Source organism: Crocodylus siamensis, chromosome 1 (genome assembly GCF_052110815.1).
Source record: "Crocodylus siamensis isolate JL-2025a chromosome 1, ASM5211081v1, whole genome shotgun sequence".
NCBI lineage: Eukaryota > Metazoa > Chordata > Crocodylia > Crocodylidae > Crocodylus > Crocodylus siamensis.
In genome coordinates this window covers 382,741,557-382,761,588 of record NC_143395.1, presented here as the reverse complement: position 1 = coordinate 382,761,588, position 20,032 = coordinate 382,741,557, and the positions used below count along the sequence as shown (strand labels likewise).

The 20,032-nt window shown below is 41.8% G+C and overlaps 1 protein-coding gene across 1 annotated transcript; it reads right to left on the bottom strand.

Moving 5' to 3' along the window:
- Nucleotides 1-16,369: 16,369 nt before the first annotated feature.
- On the bottom strand, nucleotides 16,370-19,051 carry AMER2 (APC membrane recruitment protein 2). Its single transcript, XM_090031747.1, has 2 exons — nucleotides 18,195-19,051; nucleotides 16,370-18,020 (listed from the first exon to the last, which is right to left on the bottom strand). Exons 1-2 carry the CDS (start codon nucleotides 19,021-19,023, stop codon nucleotides 17,146-17,148), a joined length of 1,704 nt encoding a protein of 567 aa, XP_089887873.1. The 5' UTR covers nucleotides 19,024-19,051; the 3' UTR covers nucleotides 16,370-17,145.
- Between the last annotated feature and the right edge of the window lie 981 nt (nucleotides 19,052-20,032).

Sequence of the window (20,032 nt, the reverse complement as noted above, 5' to 3'; positions counted from 1 at the left end):
TCAAATGCTTAATTTGTTTATCAGGAAAAAAAGAACTACAGATACACATGCCAATGGATTTCAGGGCTATTTTTTTCCACTACAAATGCTACATTTTTATAAGGTCTGTTATGTGTCAGTAAACAAAATCTACTAATACTGCAATGGCAAGGCTGAGAGCCCTGGGAAAAGATAGATTTAGATACAACATATTCTCATCCTAATCACCTACCAGTACCAATTGAATTCCTAGATGTCCATGTTTTCCTTTAAGTAAGCATCTCAACTGGCCATTTCATTTTTTCTCTCTCCACTGTTATGATGCTCTCAATAAATATATCAACAAAGGAATTTATTTTATTTTTAAACTATCCATTTTATCCTGTGTCTTTTATGCAGGGCGGGCACAATCAAAATTTACAGTATGGCTAAAAAGAGTTTCCTTTGCTTTTATTTACTAAAACATAATTTTAAATTAATTTTTGAGTAACCACATGTTTGTGTTTTCAGATGTATGGCAATTGACATAGCACATGGTACATTACATCTATAATGCAGTTCTTATTAGGGTGCATGCATACTTAAGACACATTTTTTCCCTACGTATTGCCCCATGAATTTCTAAGAATTAACTCCTCGTGCAGAGTTCAGCACCATTTTCTCCACAGAACTGCTGCAGCATGTAACGGAAGAGACAACATATACTGGGCTTTCTTAAGCAGACTTTTTTCCTAGTTTTTAAAGGTAAAATTAAAGTTGTTTTCCACTGGATTACATAGATAGATAGATAGATACCCACTTTCCATGGCTTGTAAAATTCCCAGCCTTTTCCAGTGCTATAGACTCACATGCATCTATCCCCAACACTTACATGGTCACTACTCCCCTAGTACTGGAGCACCTCTCAAACTTTAGTGTATTGTCCCCAAGGACTCCCGTGAGGTAGAGAGTATGATTAACCCATTGTGCAGTTGGAGAACTCAGGCATGGAAACGTCCATAACAGGAATTAAATCAGTTCCAAAGAAGTACTTAGGTGCTACAGTGTTCAACTAGCAACATCCACCTTTAAATGCTTTGTTCTTAGACAGAAATCTAGAGCTGTGACCGAGGTGCCTAGGTTCCCCAGACAAAGTCTGCAGAGAGTTAGGTGTATAAGAATGTGATCAACAAGAACTATTTGCTAGCCTGTAGGTGTGGTAGAGGTGATGTCTTTTATTAGACCAATTAGATAGTTGCAAAAAAATTCTTTATTTGAAAGTTTTGGGGCTTATGAGCCCTTTCTCAGGCAAAGGAGAATGCTAAGACTGTAAACTTTCTCCCAGGTAGAAATGAAACATAGTATTGCACAGGAGAGCTGAAGGATGGTATAAGTGCTCCTGGGTGGACAAGTTCATTTTATGCAAATTAAGTTATGATGAAAGTTGGAGCCGTCTGTATACCTCAAAGGTGTCTGAATTTTGCTTCTTTCTTGTTAAAATATTTCATATTTCGGAGTTGGACTGGTGATGGAAAGGTTCTCCTGGGCAAGGTTCTTCTTAGTCCACTGGATCATATTTCCTACCTGTATGCCAATCGATCACCACTACTCTGCCTCACACAGGTTTGCATGTAGTAGTTCTGTGTGGAGTAATACTACATTTGGAACAGTTGTGAGACTTGCATCACAGAACTTACCCTTTTCCCCCTGATCCATGTCTCATTTTATTTAAAATATTATTGTTAGGTCTCCACTGTCATGTTTTTCTTTTAAAACACAGTTGTTTCCTGAGCTGGAAAAATTACACCCATAAATAAAAAAGGCATTGCATCTATCAGAATGAGAGAAATCCTGCTGCCTTTATGCTGCTGAATAGTTAGGCGAGGCACAGATGGTTTTTGTGGGACAGAGCAAATATGGCTTTAGGGATGAAGCAGGTTTTGCAGTTCTTGTTCTTCAAGCACCATATGCATATCAACAGCTGGAGGATGCGTACAATATCCCCTCCACTGTCCTTTCACTCCAAATCACAGATGCAGTGAGCCTTCTCCAGAAATGTCACAGCACTTCTAGTGAGGCGCTGTCCTTGAACACAGGAGGGGGAAAGGTAGGATTTGCTTACTGTGAGCCTCGGTAAATTTTTGTTTCGTTCTGTATTTTTCCTATTACTGAATAGTCAGTTTGAGGTGTGGAAAAGGGGGAGGAGGAAGGAGAGGAGAAGGGGGAGGAATGAAAAGGCATGACAGACTAACTCAAAGAAGAGACTTTAAAACCAGACTGGTACCCATGATCAATTCTTCTGTCTGTCAGTTTCGCCAACATCCCTTTCCATTTATTAGGGGCCAAAATGCTCCTTTCTATTGATTACCAAAGTAGCAGAATGGACAGAGCAATCAGCTTCCACTGTTGTTTCAGAAAGGGCAGTACGCAGGCATCCAGGACATCTTCCACAACTGCAAACACCATGGGTCCCATTTTCCAGTTATATGATACAGGCAGTCCTCAACTTACGGCGCTCTGCTGTTTACACCCGTGTTATTACTTACAGCGCTGGATCCTCACACTTATGGCAGTACAGGGAAATTTACAATGAGAAAAAGAGGGCAGCAAAACAAACATCCCTGGATCAGTTTCTCAAAAAGCCATCAAGTGGCCCTAATTCTCCTCAAAATCTCCCCAAAGAAACCCTTCTGAATGTCATGACCCAAATGAAGGTGTTCCTTCACCTTCTGTTTAAATAACATTTTATGTGATTAGTTACTGTATTGCCCTGTTTAATTGATTTATATACAGTACACTTTAGAAAGCTTTATACTGTACAGTGTATATCATTTATAGTTGATTAAATATTTGATTTAAATATGGTGTTTCTGGTCATTTCTACAAAAAGTTGGGCATCAGGCCCTTGGCCAGGAACGTAATTCCCTATTATAGCATTGTTGCTATCGGAAAAGCAGTTTCGGCTTACATCTTTTCGACTTACAGCACCTTTTCAGGAATGTAACCTGTCATAAGTGCGAGGACTGCCTGTACATCAAGATCTTAGGAATACATTGGTTTGGAAATTGTTTAAATCAGGGGTGCTCAACCTTTTTGGCCAGCGGGCCAGATGGGCAGTACCAGGCTGTCCACAGGCCAGATCCAGCTGATGGTCCCAATCCAGCCTGGGGAAGTTGCAGCAAGGCCCAATCCAGCTGCATGGAGGGGGATAGGGGGCATCCTAGCTTTAACTTGGCCCTGTGGGGGGCAGGGAGGGGGCATGGCCCAGCCCTGTGGAGGGGAAAGGGGGCATGACCCAGCCCTTCCTAGGTCCCACAGGAGAGAGGGAACTTGACTCAGCCTCATATTGGGGGGGAGGGGGTTGGATGGCTCCTACCCAGCCCCGTGGGGGAAAGGAGGTATGGCCCATTCGAATCCAGCCCACAGGGAAGGATGTGACCTGGCCTCATTCAGCCACAGGAGTGGGGGGAGGGGGTGCGAACTGGCCCCAACCAGCTGTGCAGTGGTTGGGGTTTGGGAATTTGACAGAGGGGGTGGGTGTTCGTATTTATTGCCACCTCTCCTCTACCACCAAATCTCCTGATCTGTAGGAAGCCCCACAAGCTGAATGCTTATGGCTCCACAGGCCACATTTGGCCTGTAAGCCGAAGGCTGAGCACCCCTGGTTAAAATTATTTTAATGGGGAAGGGGAATCTATTAGCTTAGTGATAACATCTCAGCCTTTTTATAACAGAATTAACTGGAAATCCAGGCCTCCTGGTTTTATTGAGACGTCTTTCCTATTTCTTTGTTCACAGCCCTGACTGTTTTCTGCTAGTTTTGTTAAAAGTATGAATTTCTATATCCAAAAAATATCTGAGGTCTCATTCTATTGAGGTTTCTACAGAGGTTTCTGCCATACACTGATGCAAAACAGGGTAGAAGGTATGCACGTATTCAGGAAACATAACCCCAGTCGGTCATCTGCACTGAGCAGGGGTAAGTCTCAAGTACACTCACCTTTGTATTTTTTAATGAATAGCACAAAAGGAAAGGAGCAAAGAGGGTGGGGAATGGATCTGAATCCTGGGCATTAACACGATATTCACTGTATAAATAGGATACATAGCTGGACATTTCCCTTTATAGGCCTTATTATTGGGAATGGAAGCTGCACCCTCACCAGGGCACCCTCATCAAGTTACACTGTGTTCCCTTAACCTGCTCACTGCTTTCAACAAAGAGTTTTTGTAGGCCACACTTGGCATGCTTCTTGTGCAGGAAGAAGCTTCTTGTGGGAATTAAAAATATGTATGCATGCTGTTAGTTCTGATGGAGTGTATTTGTTTCTGATTATCCTTTGCTCTGTGCATACATTCAATGAAAGCTTCAGGAAAGAGAGTTTATTCAGGTACTTATTGTATTCAGGTCAATATTTCAAAAGATGAACAAGTTCAGTGTTTGGTTAACCCCTGTAAAGGCAGTGCTAATTAGCTCAGTAAAGAAAGTAAATATGAGTACTAAAATATCACTGTCAGTAAAGCTACTCATAATTATGGAACCCTAACTGCGGCATTGCTAGCTCAGTACAGTGCTAGTAGTTGCACGTGCACCGTGCTGCACTCAGGGAGCTATATGACCTGCAGCTGGGGAGCGTACTCAGAGTGGAAGTGGTGGTTCAGTGCAGCACTCCTCAGGCACCAATAGCAAAGTGGCATATGCTTGCCTAGGCGAAAGACTTTTAAAATGCCATCAGAACTGTTTGTCTTTTTTAAAACTAAGACAGCCCCAGTCAAACGAAGACATTCAGTAGCTTTGGTCACTGCATACGCAAAACTAAATTGATCTGAATGGTTTAATTTTTAAGCCTTAAGGAATATACTGATCTTTTTCAGCATGAAGCTATAGGAAATGAAGACATGTCACTTTAAACTAATACTAGATATGTCCAGAATTTAAGTTTGGAAGAAGGAATCTGCAATTAATATAGGAACCTCTAAATGATTTTTAAAGATACCAGTGGTATATCATGTAGATGAGATCTGCAACTCAAATGTTGCAGGCTGATGCTGGGACAGGAGAGCCAAGAAGCAACACTGACTTTAAATAATAGTGCAATTAATTAGTTTATTTTCATTGTTTAAGGGGGGAGAGAGAAGACAACAAACAAAACTACCAAAAGTTAATTTGCATTTAAAAAAAAACAATTCCGTTTCATCAAGCTAAGGTGCCATCTTGTAACACAAGTAAAGACACTTGAACACTAAAAATTAAAATAATCTTAACAGAAATGTGTGCTTTTAAGTTATTTGGATAAATCATTCCTTCTCATCTTGTTTTTAAAAGTACAGTATTTTTGATGCATTGAATAGACCCTTGTTATGGATCACTGAAACAACAAAAATAACCTTAGCATTTATTATTGAAAGTGACAACTGACTTTATTGATTGGAGTAATCATAGCACATAATATGATACTGTGTATATTTTTTACTTGAAGGTGTTTGAATGAAAAAAAAACAAGTGCAGTTTGAATTCCTTACATTCCTCTGAAGGGTGACTCCCAAACGGCCAACATTCACAATGATACAAAAACCAACACCAAGTCAGCATCAAGAAATATACAGCGTATCAAAATAAATATTTACAAGATAAAAATAGAAACATTAATTAGTATATCCCATTAAAGTGTGCCAATGAAGAAAAACACCTATTGCTATTTGTTAGATTTTAAGCAAGGTTTTAACATACAACCACTTTAGGAGACACATTTTTCAAGATGTTAATCTGTGGAAAGGAGTGTTGTGTATATAACAGTCTGTTATAAAAAAACACGTAGTTACCTTCTACCTTTTACTTTTCCTGCTTACAAGGTGTTGGTGAGTGTGAGTTTATGAGATTCTTAGCAAACTGATCAGTTAAAGGAAGCGTGGAGGTTTTTTTCTTCTTGCTTCTCATCTTGAAACAGATCATATGCTATTTTACTGTAGATGACTCAACACAAATAATACAGGGAAAGCCTGCAATTAAAAAGGATCTGTCAGCTATAACAGGTTTAATAAAAAAAAAATACCCCTGTTTTATATCAAGACAAATTTGCTCCTTCCCTTATGGAAAGACCCATTTTGGGGTCAATTCTGTGCTCAAAGTGCAAGCAGGAAGGGTGCATGATGTGGATTGGCTTCTCATGTCAAGAAACCAGTGAGCGTCTATTTAGCGCTGAACACTCTTTGTACTTGTTTCTCATATACACCATGTTACTTAAATGTAGTTTGGCTGTGATAAAAGATTAACATCATTTTCTATTACTGTAGGCTGATTAGAACTATTCTTCTTCCCACCAACCTGTTGATTCCCTTTTTATTGTTATGATAAATGCTAGTTTTTCCTGGCATTTCATTTATTTTTAATCTGTGTCCTATGCCAACAAAGGTGACTTGTCACACTCCATAATGGAAAGCTGGATGCTGAAAGACTGCAGAGCTTTTGAGCAAGATCAGGCTGACAGATACACTAGTGTAAATCCAAATGAGGTCAGCTTCTGATATGTTTACTCATGCTAAGTAGCATCCTACCTACTCCACAAACAGTTCTACTGACTTCAGTGAGATTACTTCTGGAGTAAGGCGTTATTCAGTAGGAGTGCGCGAAGCGGGCCATATTTGATTTGGATTTGGACCTAATCAGGGACAGTGATTCTATTTGTTGATTTGGAACACTGTCTCCAATTCAATTTGGCCAAATCCAAATCTGAAGATTTGATGCCGATTCGGAGAATCATAGACATGGCTTCAAAAGTTTTTTCTACATACCCTGAGGTAGCAGGCACGGCTCATGATCGCTGCAATGTTAGGGTGCATGAAGCATCCCACAGGAGTGGGGGGGACGACCCTCCACGTGCTTGGCAGTGAACCTGGAAGTGGACTGGAAATATTTCCAGTCCACTTCCAGGTCTGCCAGGGAGCACACTAGGGAGCTTGCCCCCCACCCCCGCCATGCCTCCCTGGCTCAGCGATCAGCCACAGGGGGACCCCAGGTGCCCCACCCCGGACCCAGGAGACACCAGTCACCAAGCCAGAGAGACATGGGGTGGCCCCCCAGTGCGTTCCCCAGAGGACCTGGAAGTGGACCAGAAGTACTTCTGGTCCACTTCCAGGTCTGCTGTCAAGCACGTTGGGGAGCCCACCGCACTTCTGTAGCATGCTCCATGTTCCCCAGCATTGCAGCATTCATTAGCCCCTGTTACCTAGAGGTATGTAGAAAAAACATTTAAAGCTGTCTCTATGTCCAAATCTCTGAATCTTTCTGAATCTCTCCAAATTGATTCGGAGGGTTCCAATTTGATTCAGAGAGATTAAAGGGTCCTTTGATTTGATTCAGATTCAGAGATTCGGCCACCAAATCAGGCAGAATCTCCGCCAGATTGTATCAGGGACTGAAGCTTTGCACATCCCTATTATTCAGTGTGAGCAAAGCTATTATAGGTCCAAAGCACTGGAGTTATTCTGTCTTTACACAGGTATAACTGACAGTCTAACCTTATTGCTTATCTTGAAAAACAGTGCAAGGCCATGTCTACATAGCAACCTTACTGGGCTCCAGAGCAGGATCCTCCAGCACACAGTGCTTCTCTGGCCAAGCTATTTTGTAAACCAAGCACAGCGTAATTGCATTACTGCAGTGATTTCAGCAAGCAAATCAGCACTGCTGGGTGACAAACCCAGTTAGTCTAGCCCCAAGCCAATTAGCTCACCATAATGCCACAGATATGGTTACACTGTTTCTGGTTTAGAAAGCAGGACACCCCAGATGGTACAGCATGCTTTGAGCAAAGTAACTATCCCATGGAGATATGTCCTAAACCCATTTTGACTGCAATGCAGTTTTCTGCACTGGACTAGATCACTTGTACATCAAATCCAAACTATTGTGCAAGCTAGACCAGGACTGTTCACTTCACTTCCACTTAGGCTATGTTGTTCCACACAGTGTTAAGCAGAACACCCTGCTGGAATCACTGGAATGACTATTTTAGTTGGTCTAATACAACATATCAGATTTATCCAAAGTACCTGGTCTGCCGATGTCCTTAGACCAACACAGCTACAACGAGCTCCCCTGGAATGACCCATTGTTTCTATACCCTTGGCTAAAATTAGGGTGGAAAAGCAGAATGTCTGAATGGGAGCGGATAGTTAGTAGATCAGTGATGAAAGCTATATTTAAAATGATGGTGTCACATCCTGCTTATCCTACATATATGAGCAGTTCCATTCCCCTTACTAGACCACCAAAACATATTGTTGTTAACATTGGCTTCAATGGCTTTATCCCTATCAGCAAGGATTTGTCTCATAGTTCGATTGAACATGTTCATGCTAGTTGCAGTGCAAATATGGTGAGTCAGGTCTTGGCCCTCAATCAGTATTTGGAAGGCACCATATTTTTTGTGCAGTTCTCCCTTTCTCTGCAAGGAAGAGACAGGCTGCCATTATTGCTGCTTCATCCCCACCAACTCCATGCCTTTGTGGGGGTAGTGAACAAACAGGGCAGTGGCAGGAAAAGGAAGGCACCAACGGTGAGTGGCAGGCAGGAGAAGTGGTGGTGGCAGTTGGAGGTGGGAGTTGTGGTGGAAATGGCAGTGGGGGGAAGTGGTGGTGGTGGCAGCAGCAGTAGAGGAAGGTAGTGGTGGCACTGGTAGCACTGGGGAGTGGCGGTGGTGGCAGCAGTGGTAGTGGGCAGGTGGGAGTTGCAGTGGTAGCGGGTGGGAATGAGGGCTGACACTGGTGCCCTGCGGCTGAGGCTGGGGCCAGGGCAAGGACCAGGGCCAGTGGGGACCCAGGGTGAGGTGGCAGGAGCATGGATTCCAGGCCAGCAGGGGTCCTGGCTCCATTGTATGGGGCTCACGCGCAGTTCCTGGGTTCTTATCCCAAGCATCTCAGGGGAGCCCCACACAATGGAGCCAGCAGTCTGGCCCTGCCCACTGCTACATACAGGTCGTGGAGAACAGCAGGGAGCTCCATGTTATAGAGCTGGGCCAGCTCTGCCCCTCTCCCTGCCACCCCAGCCAAACCTCATGATCTGCACTGCTGACTTCATCATGCAGGGCTCAGGCATGTGAGCCCTGTGCTGTGAAGCCAGTAGCCTCACCATGTGCTGTCCTGGGACTCACTGGGACTGCACACCACCGGGGGGGCTCCACCTGTTGCTGCCGTTGGTAGCAAGGGCTGTGTGCAATGGGGGGACATGTTTGTCATGGAGGCCCCCACACACACATCCCACCATACACATGCACACACACCACCCCACACACACACATACCACCCACCCACCCCCTCCACACACCCTATAACTCCCCCCACACACATAGCCCCCCACAAGCCCCATACCCACACACACACACATCCCCACAAGCACACCCCCACAAGCCCCCAATACCCACCCACACCTCCACCCCAATCCACACACACCCCCACACCCTCCCCTACAGCCCACATACACACACCCACAGTCCCCCACAAACTCCATACACACGCACACACCTACCCACACCCCGATCCCCTCACAAACCCCATGCACACATCTACACACACACCCACAACCTCCCCCACACCCCACATACACCCTCCAAACATACACCCACACCCCCTACAAACCCCATGCCCACCCACCTATACTTCCACATTCTTCCACCCCACCCAATATACAAGAGTGAGAATTCATTTTGAGCTATTATGCAGTTAACTCTATATACATAATGCAAACACATACAAATCAGGACAGAAATATTTTTTTAAATAAAATTAAAATATGTTATTTTAGATGTTTGATTTTTAGTATATAATGTGGTTTTTTTCTGGCTCCAAGATGGCAAACCCCCTTCCCAAAAGGATACTTCCAGGGACAAGGGGAGGGACTTCCAGTGGCAAAAGTCAGGGGTTAGGGGCAGGGTTTCTGGTTCCAAGATGGCGACCGGGGGCAGGGCTCCTGTCAAGGGGTGGGGCTACCCTTGGGGCCATCAACAGCTCACCAAAACTCATTAAGTGGCCCTCCAGCTGAAATAATTACCCACCCCTGGCCTAGATCAGGTATAATTCAAAGCAGATGTAGCCAGTTTTCTTTTACGTGCAACATATATTCAAATACCATGATGAGTCTGCATAAAAAAATACCACCTAACTGAAATAGTTTGATTTTGACATGGTGATCATTTTAATGTATCATAGTCCAAAATAATTAAAAATATGTGTTTGGGTCCTTACAGTCCAAAACCAACAACTCATTCCTGCTAAAAACATTTTTCATAAACTGCAGTTAGGGTGAAAAGGAAAATATACTGGTTAACAAATCACAAAGTGAGAGGAATGGCACAATAGGCGGCATAAAGGATTTACTGCACTTGAAAGAATCCAGTCCCATTTCTGCCATCACAAGCTAAATTAAGTACAGCAATGATTGTGTTAGCTGCAATTTGAGCACAGTGAGCACCAGGGTCAAGCCCTGGAGTGGCTGCTTGTTAAAATGAAAAAACAATGGAAGCACATGATTTGCATTTAGATTGAGGGAAATATTGCCACCAAATAAAAAGCTGCATAGCTACCTGGACAACACTAAAATACTCACTTTGAAATAGAAAGGGAGCGTACATTTAGCGGACACTTAGGACTAACTACAGTTCCAAACATCCGACCCTTCTCCCACTCATGTCAATGGAAGATTTGCCAGAGCAGAACTGAGCCTTAGAAGCAGGGTTTCAGAAAATGTCTGCAAATGTCAATTTATCAGCTCTGGGGCCTCAGCTGGGTTAGCTCTAATTTGAGTGTGCAGTGCCTGTGACATGAGAGACTAAGCCATATTCTCCTCCTTTCTGTTCCTTCCAAAGAGACTACAAACAGGGCATTTTAAAATGCCTCCTGCCTGTGAATGGTGTGTCATTTTTTCCTATAGGAAACTGGGCTTTATTTATTTAAATTTACAAGGACAAACTGGGGCATTAATCAGAGACAATTCAAAAGCAATCTCCATCACGCATAGATCATATTGAGGAATGATACCAACCTCCTTCACAAGGAGAGCAAATGACATATCTTACTTAAGATTGTCTGGCAAGGATAAATGAGGGTAAACATTTCACTCTACATAAAACAGCATCTCTCTCTCTCTCTCTCTCTCTCTCTCTCTCTCGCTCACGCACACACACACACACACACAAACATGCACACACACACACACTTCATAAAACAATGAGCCTTGCAGCACCATCTGGAGGTTAATACATTTATTTCAAACCAATGAGAAGAGCAAAGCTAATGACCCCTCATGGAGAATGTGTTGCCAGCAGCTCCTCTCTCGTATTAGGGAGTGCCGGCTCAATGCCTCCACTTCTCACAGCTGCAGCAATATGGCAGAGATCAAGAGCTGAAGAGAGAGAGAGTGGAGGTCCAAGATAATGGCATTCACTCTCCACAGTGGAAAACTACTCCAGGACAGGAAGAATTTCATGGAAGCAGGCCTTTACTTGTAGGATTGGGGTTACTATGATACACCATATTTTCTCACATATAGCATGCCCCAGAATATAATACATACCCTATTTTTATAGACAGATTGAAGAAAAATAATCTTACCTTGGAGTGAAGATAAGGACCTCAGGTGCCAGATCTGGGACTGCATACTGGGTCCTGCTGCAGCCTTAGCCCATGTGCTGGATCTGGGGCCACACACCAGGTCTGACCCCACATCCCAGATCAGAGGGCACTCCAGATCTAGCTGTAGCCTGATCCCGTGCATGTGCCCAATCTAACACACTGGGTCTGGGGCTGCATAATAGGTCCAATCCCATTCCCCAGGTCCAAGGCTATGTGCTGGGTCCAGGGCTGCATGCCACGTCCAGCTGCAGATCAACCCCATGTGCCTGCTTGATCCAGTGTGCAGGGCCATGTCATCCAATTGGGCAGCTCCCCATGGGTCTGGTAATCTGGTGATGGGGAAGCAGTGTCAGTGTCAATTGCCATGGCTCCCAGAGCCACTACAACTAATGCTGCAACCACTCCCCCACTGCCAAATTTCCAGACCTGTGGCAAGTCATTTTTCTGGCATGTAGTGCATACCCCAACTTTCACCATCTGTTTTCAGGGGAAAGGTACAGGTTATACATGAGAAAATATGGTAGCTGATATAATTACTTCCCTCCTGCATTCTTCTGACCGTAGCATAAAATCTCTTCCATTTTTTAATCAAGTAGCAGACACCAAAACAATGCTAAATATTTCAGATGAAAAACTGAGGGGGATGAGACCAAAAAAAATTAAAGGTGGCCTAAAAGGACATAGAATCATATGTAAAACAAATCATAATCAAGTCCCTTCAGAACAAACAAGATGGATTCTGAAAACCTTAATCATAGTAAACAGCATATTAGATAATAAGATGCCCTGATGGAAATTTAGTTCAGTATGAATAAGAGTGCCAGAAGCTGGCTAAGATAGTCTAAAAATGAATTTTGGAAAAGCCAAGTGTACAATTCTGCCTGGGCAAATGGGTTCTGAATAAATAAAAGAAAAATTGCAGGAACTCTCACATGTAATGTCTGCAAAGATACAACATATTTTTCCAAGACCGTTTTATATCAATAGCTAGGAAAATGTGTTCCCAAGCCACCTTGCTTAAAGCCCTACATTATCTGCTCTTAGGTAACCATCTGCCTTTTAAGTGGCTATTGTTGTTGTGAACTATTTCCTCCATACCATTATCACAATGAAAAGCCTTTTCAAAACAGTCTATTACAGCAGGCAAAAAAGCTTCAGAGTGCGGCTATGTAGCAAAATCAATGGTTTTCTTTGATCAGCAAGCTCACTCAGTACCATAAATTTTAAAACCAACAAGGTTTTGCTTTGCTAAGCAAAGCTTGTTAATTTGGCTCATCCATACTTTTAGCATTTTCCTAAAAAATACCATCTGTATCAGACATGTTGAAGACTTTGGTACAATATTATCTTAGCTTTGATAAATAATTTAGTATGATTCATTAAAAAATAATCTGTGAATGAATTTTCATCAGATAAATTTACACACACAATTTTTCAAATGCAGTCTGCAGTCCTCTGCTATCCTAAATTGTGGCAAGTATGTTCACAGTGGATGAGGAAGATGGTGAGTGTTGAAATACCAATGAACATGGATTTTCCTTATATGTAGCTGTGCAGTTTCCTCTGAAATCTGTTGCACACATTTGATTCCTTTACTGTGAATATTAGTAATGCATTTGTACTACTGGAGAAAAATAAACCATTTTGCCTGTGTTGCAAACCACACCTATAGTACAGCGAACTTTACTTCTATTGTGACAAAATAAGTCCACAAGGACAGCATTTCATGCTCCTAAAAGGAAATCTTTTGTGCTGATATTTAGGACTGAAACATAGAAATCATATACCACTGAAGATACCGTATAGGCAACTATAAAATATTACATAATATATAGAAATATCCTAGGAACATATAAAAATTACCAGTAGTGACCTGAAAGTGCAAAGATTATAAATACTAAATGCCAAGACCTGATCTATAAAACTCTTTATGTGTGACAGGGTGATAGCTATACAGTGTCATCCCAAGCACAATTTTAAACAAGTCATGTGTTCTTTAAGAAAGAAAGACAAGGACATAGTTGAAGAATGGTGTCTTTGGGACCTGGAAGATCATTTCTACCTTGATACCCACCAAGGTCATAGAAAATGTATGCTTAAACAAAATAATATAAAAAATAAGAATGCAAATTTCCAAAAAATGCCTCCAGGACTATTAACTCTTTATGCTTCAACCTTTTAAATCCAACATGTCATCAATTGTTCAATCATTAGGCATATCAGAGACCTTTACAGGTTACTTAAGGGAATTAAGTACATGTTTAAAAAAAGCTTTTTGAATTCCTTTTTAGTGCTTTGTTTCAGGCAATATGTGAAGTTATAACATACAAATATATTTCTATTATAATAAAAAGGCCTGGTAAGTATTAAATTACATATTATTTTAAAATAAAACATAATTGGCTTAAAGACTAATTTTTGTGAATAAAAGTTAATTTAAGTGTTAAACAGTGTTTTAATTTTTTGCTCCCACACAACCATTATCCTGAATCATGAATCTAATGTCAAACTCGTTGTTCTGATAAAAAAAACACTGACACCCTACCACATGTTATTTCACCATTCTTCCTCTAAGGATATGATTGTCTTTTAAATATATACATTGCAAGCAGTTAAGTGAACCACCAAGAGATCTGTAAATCTTACTTACATCAGGTATAAAATATAAAGCTGGAGAAAGTGACTAGTACCAAGTCCATGTAAAATGGAGTAGGCAGGTACCTGTCAACAACCCCCTTGCAAGAGGTTTGCTTTGTATATTGACTTTTTGCCAGTCAGCATGCAGCAACAGGAATAAAAGCAGGGTGGTAAAATGAAAGAGAGAAAAAATGAAAGAAAGGCAACAGATTTTAATGGTGGTCCTTGTTAGACATTAGTGTGAGGGAACTAATCTAAAAATACTCTATTTTCTATTTTTTTCTTGATACATACATGCCACAGTGTAAATTAAATGTATATTATTTTTAAAACAAGTCTTGTATATAGATGATAAGTTATTTTACTAGTGTTTTAAAATGATGCACAACTGCTACCACCTGTAATTGACTCCTCCTACTTTACAGTGTCACAAGCTCACAACATCCTCTCTCCACCTCAACTTTCAATTCCCTGTACAATTCTTTCTGTACAATTTGTCCTTAAACAAAATGGGCAAGTTTGAATTTGCCATTTAATCATTATGCAAAGAAGAACATAATTCTTAAAGTCAGATGAGAAAAAAAACATGACTGCAAGCTTTATGGCTAGGAGGCTAGGATTCAAATTCCATGTTCTATACATTCATCCTTTAGAGAATACTACAGCTTTAGTCTCTACAAAAATACAAGCAGAATCAGGTCAAATGCAAATCCCTTCCTTCTTCTTGCCAACATGTTTTGAGAAAGATTTGTTCTATGTTTCCTCAGTGTCTGCACATAAGTGTAAATGCCTGGTAGTATTTGCATGGCTGTGTTTATACATGAATGTGCATGTTCATTTGTATGCATGTATGATATAAGCATAGGTATGTATGACTATACATGCATATATGTACAATAGGTATGCATGAGTAGGCATGTATACAACCATGCACGTTACAAAACAATTACATATAAAATAAGCTTCTTTGAGTATATTAAGGTTCTGACATAAACTGATAAAGCCAGGAACTGAATAGAAAAGCTGGCACTTTTTCCTGGACTTCACCACTAGGATAAGTCATTATTAAGCAATGAGTTATTTTCAGAGCTAGCTCCCAATCCTACCCTCCTATCCACATAGTCAACACTCTCTGCAGTGATATTAAGGATGCACCAGTATAAAGGGAGGAAGAACTTGCCTTTAAATATTGTATTTTCTTAGTTTTTACAGTTCATCTTACAACCTTAATATTCTTTAAAGGTATATTTTGTATTTTTCTTTTATTTTTTCAAATCTAAAGAGGATAAAGCAAACTGTCATATAAGGTCAGACCCATTAGATTCCCTTATTTAAATTTAGGCTTCTCTGCACAATACAAATAGTTAAAACTTTTTAAAAACATATATTATTTTTCAGATACACTGAAACAGCAACTTGGTATTAATTGTGGTCTGTTGGTTAAATACATATTTTAGAGTATTTGTAAATCCACAGTATTTACCCATTAGACTTTGCTGTCCTTTGGAGCTGTTTCAGTCTACCATGAAAATACATCTGTAGGCACATCATAGCATCCTTCTGCAATTTCTTTGAAAAGTTGTCAATGCCCATATATAGTAGCCACTTTTAAAGAAGCAGCTTGGCCATTAATATATTTTTCACAGGACCAAAGTTGATTAGACTGTTTTGCAGAGCAATAGTTTACCCCACTCCTTTCTTAAGCATTGAAGTTATTAAGAATGAGTAACAAATCCAATTTTTTCTTTAAATAGCCAAAATTAACTTTACACATTTTTAAATATAATGTATTTTTTTAAAAAGTTTCTTTCCAGGATTTATTCTCTGCAGGGTTTCAGCCCAGAGCAAATTTGTCCAAACCCCTGAAAATAGAGGTTTGCACTTGCAATGCTGTCAGAACCTTGGCTCTGGCACAATGAATGTGTCACTCTAATAAAACCAGCACAATAGACTTGTTTATCTGGGGGTGCAAGAGGCAATATAAAACAGAGTTTTGTTCTACTTCAAGGTACTTAAAGGAAGTTCCATCATTTCAGAATTGTAAAATTATCTAGCTATAAAAACTAACTTTTTCTTAAACTCTAGATAATACAGACAGATGTTTTGTTATAAAAAATCTGTAGGATTGAGTAAAACTGTTAAAATATGCATATATCTACACATAAAGAGTAATTTATTGTATAAATGTGAAAGTTGTGTATATATTGGCATTTAGTAAAATGATTCCCTGAACCTGATTTTATGCATCGGACAAATATTGAAGTAAACATCTGACCCTATGCCAGATGCATCTGTTATCCATTTACATGATAGCGGAGCCAAAACAAAAAGACAAACAAACAAAAATATTTCTTCCAGTTATAGAAATTCACCTAACTCATGAGTTAGCTTACTAGATGCAAGTAAGTCAAGTCTGCTGCTGATCAGTGCTGCTGTTTGAACATCAGGAAAATACCTGTTTTGCTTGGCATTTTTCCATATACTGTAGAAGAAACATTTTTTTCTTTTTCCAGTTTAGGCCAAAAGAAAGCAGTAAAAGCTAAGTGTATTGGAGAACTCATCTTGTTCCTCTCTTCCTGTAATCTGTCCCCTTGAATAACTCATGGCACTAATTTGCATCGGGAGAAATGCCCTTCTAGGTTCATAATCCAAGTCCTGCTTTTGCAAAGGCTTGTAAAAGCTACTTCCCGAAAAAGGATAGAAATGTAAAAAAAAAAAAAGTGCTTCAAAAGAATTTGAATTGTTGTATTTATAGATACACTATCTCCAGGAGAAGTGTGGAAGTGCAAGCTCTCATGGCACACCGAAGGGGTCCTTGTGACAGCCTTTCTTTAGGTGTTGCAAAACATTTTGTTGGTGACCTCAGTGAAAACTTCCCTGCTTCTAACCCGCCATCCATCTTTGCCTCTAGTTCTTATTCAGCTACTTTCTGGCACTGTCCTGGAATGTGGTTGCTTTGATCATTGTCCCTGCTAAGCCCCTGTTACTGACCCGACGTACGAGTACTTTAGAAACAGGTATTTTTGTTCTGGGTATCTCACTTTTGGCCGGATGATGGTGTGCAGCATGATGGCTGTTACTTGCATCTGTTGCATGGCTGGCAGGAAGCGATGAGAGATGTTTAATGCTGATAGGTATCTTAGAGTCCTTGATGGAACCTGCAGGTGTTTTAAGTGGGCACGTGGTTGTTATTGGTGACACCGGTTTAGAGCGCGACACACAAGTAACCTCTTCATCAGAAGGCACCCCTGCTACATTTTCATCTGGGTCAGCATAGAGATCGTAGAGGGCATCGCCACTGTAGCTGTCCCTCGGTATGCTCTCTTTCTGGACACTACTGGTGCTGTCTTCCTCAGGACCAGGAGTCGTAGAATCCCAATAGCCCTCATCACTGTTTGGGATGCACTCTTGCTGCTCCTTTTCCCTGTTCTTTTGATCCTCTTTGTGGTTGAGATGAATTGGAATCTGGTGGAGACCAATGCGTTTAACCGTTGAACCATTCTGGGCCCCCTCAACACACTTGCTCTCCCTTGAGATGTCAGGCTTTTTTATCCCTCCCCCACCAGGGATGTCTTGGACTTGCTCTTCTGTTTGTGACAGCATATCCCAGAACTCCTGAAGGTAGGTGTCATCCACTTGGTCTGGACTTGCCATCTCCTCGCCTCCTCCTTGGTAGGCCACAATGTTTGGGTTCTTTTTGGAGGTGCCTGGCTTGCTGGCCCCCGGGGCGCTCTTGTCACAGCCTCCACTGCTGCTGCCCACTTCATCCTCCTGGTCGGCAATAATATCTCCACAGCCTGTAAGAGAGTCAAAGCTTTTCAGTGAAGTCACGTCAGCAAACATCAAACAAATACGATCAATCGATTGCTCTGAGGGTGGATCAACAGAGGAAGGGTCAGGGGCTGCTGCCGTCTCTTGACCGCTATCACATTCGGGTTCAACAAGGGGAATAGTCTTTATTGGAATGTCACCTGTTATGGCTGCATCCTTCGCAGTCCCAACCTCTCCTGCGCCCGGATCTGGTAGCTCAGGGTTGTTCTCCTCGCCTCGGTTTCCAGCACTAGCAGGATCCTCTCCTGGTACGTTTCTGTTGTTCTGCAACTCCCCATCTCTGACTCCAGGCTCATCTGCTGTAGTGTGCACATCGCTGCTGCATTTCTCACAAGACAATTCAATGTTAATTTCTTCTGTGGTGTTTTGAGTTTCAGACAAAGGTTTTGGTGCCTCCTCTTTGATGCATTCCAAGCTGGCCGTCAAAGAACCAGGCATAATGAGGCTGGATTGAATTTCTGATGTTTCCCCCCTTTCCTCCTTGCCATTTTTGTCCTTTTTATGCCATCGCATACTGCTGAAGATCCCTTTCAGCCCTTTCTTTTGTCTGCTGCCAGCCCTCTGATCTGCGTTCTCTCCCTTGCCATTTTCCGATTTCCCATTCTTTTTCAACAGAGAGAAGAAACTGTGCGACTTCGCCACCGAGCTGTTTGCTGAAACATTCAGGCTGGCTACAGCCCTAGTGTTTATATCCTTGTTCTGCTGATCGCTGCCACCACCACCACTGCTCGATTCCTCTTTCTTGCTGCTTTCTAGCACAGCATCAGCTAATCCATCATGAGTCTTGCTCCGCACCATCCCCGGTTTACTCGAGTCTTTCCCATCCCCACCTTTGTTTTTCACCCCAAAAATGCTGGGGATGGTGCCCCCAGATTTTCTCCTTTTAAATAATTTGAAAGCCGTTTTGTTAATCTTCCCGGACGGCTGCTCGACTGCCGGAGTCTCCGCACAATCGTAATGCAAGTCCATGTCTGCTGCCGACCGTGTCCCTGATCCTGCCTCCTTTCCCTCCTGCAGACCCCACAGATGCCTGATACTGATTTCCCTCACTGACAGCCTCTCTGCTGCTGCTGCTGCCTCCTGCTCATCTCCATGGCAACCCAGGGAAGGATAAGCAGCTTTCCTCAGTCGTGGGCCTGCGCCAGGCCACTGTCATCCATTCTAAATCAACCTGAGCTGCAACAGCAACACCAATAGAGTTCGTTCCTCCACCCCTCCCTAAAAGGGCTTATATAACTTAACCCATTTAGTCCTGCTGTTGCTCACTATCAGCGTGCAGGGTGCTTTGTGTATTTTGGGTGGAACACTTTGTGCTATTCACACATCACGTGGCATCTTCGGGATGCTGAAATTCAAGTGCAGCACTCAAAGCTCTGTGCTGCATTGCTCTAAGACTGATGCTAATTTTTAATAATAATGTAAGTTGCAGCCCAGAGCGCTGCACGCACCAGACACAGCATTGCTTTCTACAACTGCATAACTCATGTAGTGGAAACGCCCTCGTTTTTCTGACTTTCTTTGTCATGTGAAAGCCTTTCTCAAAACCCTTGGTCCTTTTCCACTTCCGAAAGCTGCTTTTCCTCATCATCTCCTCTCTTCTGCCTAAATACTCTGTTCTTCCAGACACTTGGATGCCATAGTAAAGATGCTCAGATGCTAGGGTGCATGGTATTAGCTGCTTAGAGCCATTGACAAAATGACCCATTCATTGCTGATTTGTTTCTTTGTACTGATGATTGTTACTTATGTTTTCCATTGTCTCCTTTTTGTCACTTTTTGCTCAGCACTCTGGAGTAAGGTGTCATGAAAACAACCAAAAGGTGTCATAAACATAACAAGGATATGAACTCCACATCCAAGATGGGATGTTAACAACCTACTGGTGTAAAAGACATAGTACAATAGGTCCAGGCTGTGGAAATGTTGGATTGAGTCTTAATAATTTGGTCTGAATTAAAGATGGTAGTGAGTGTAATAC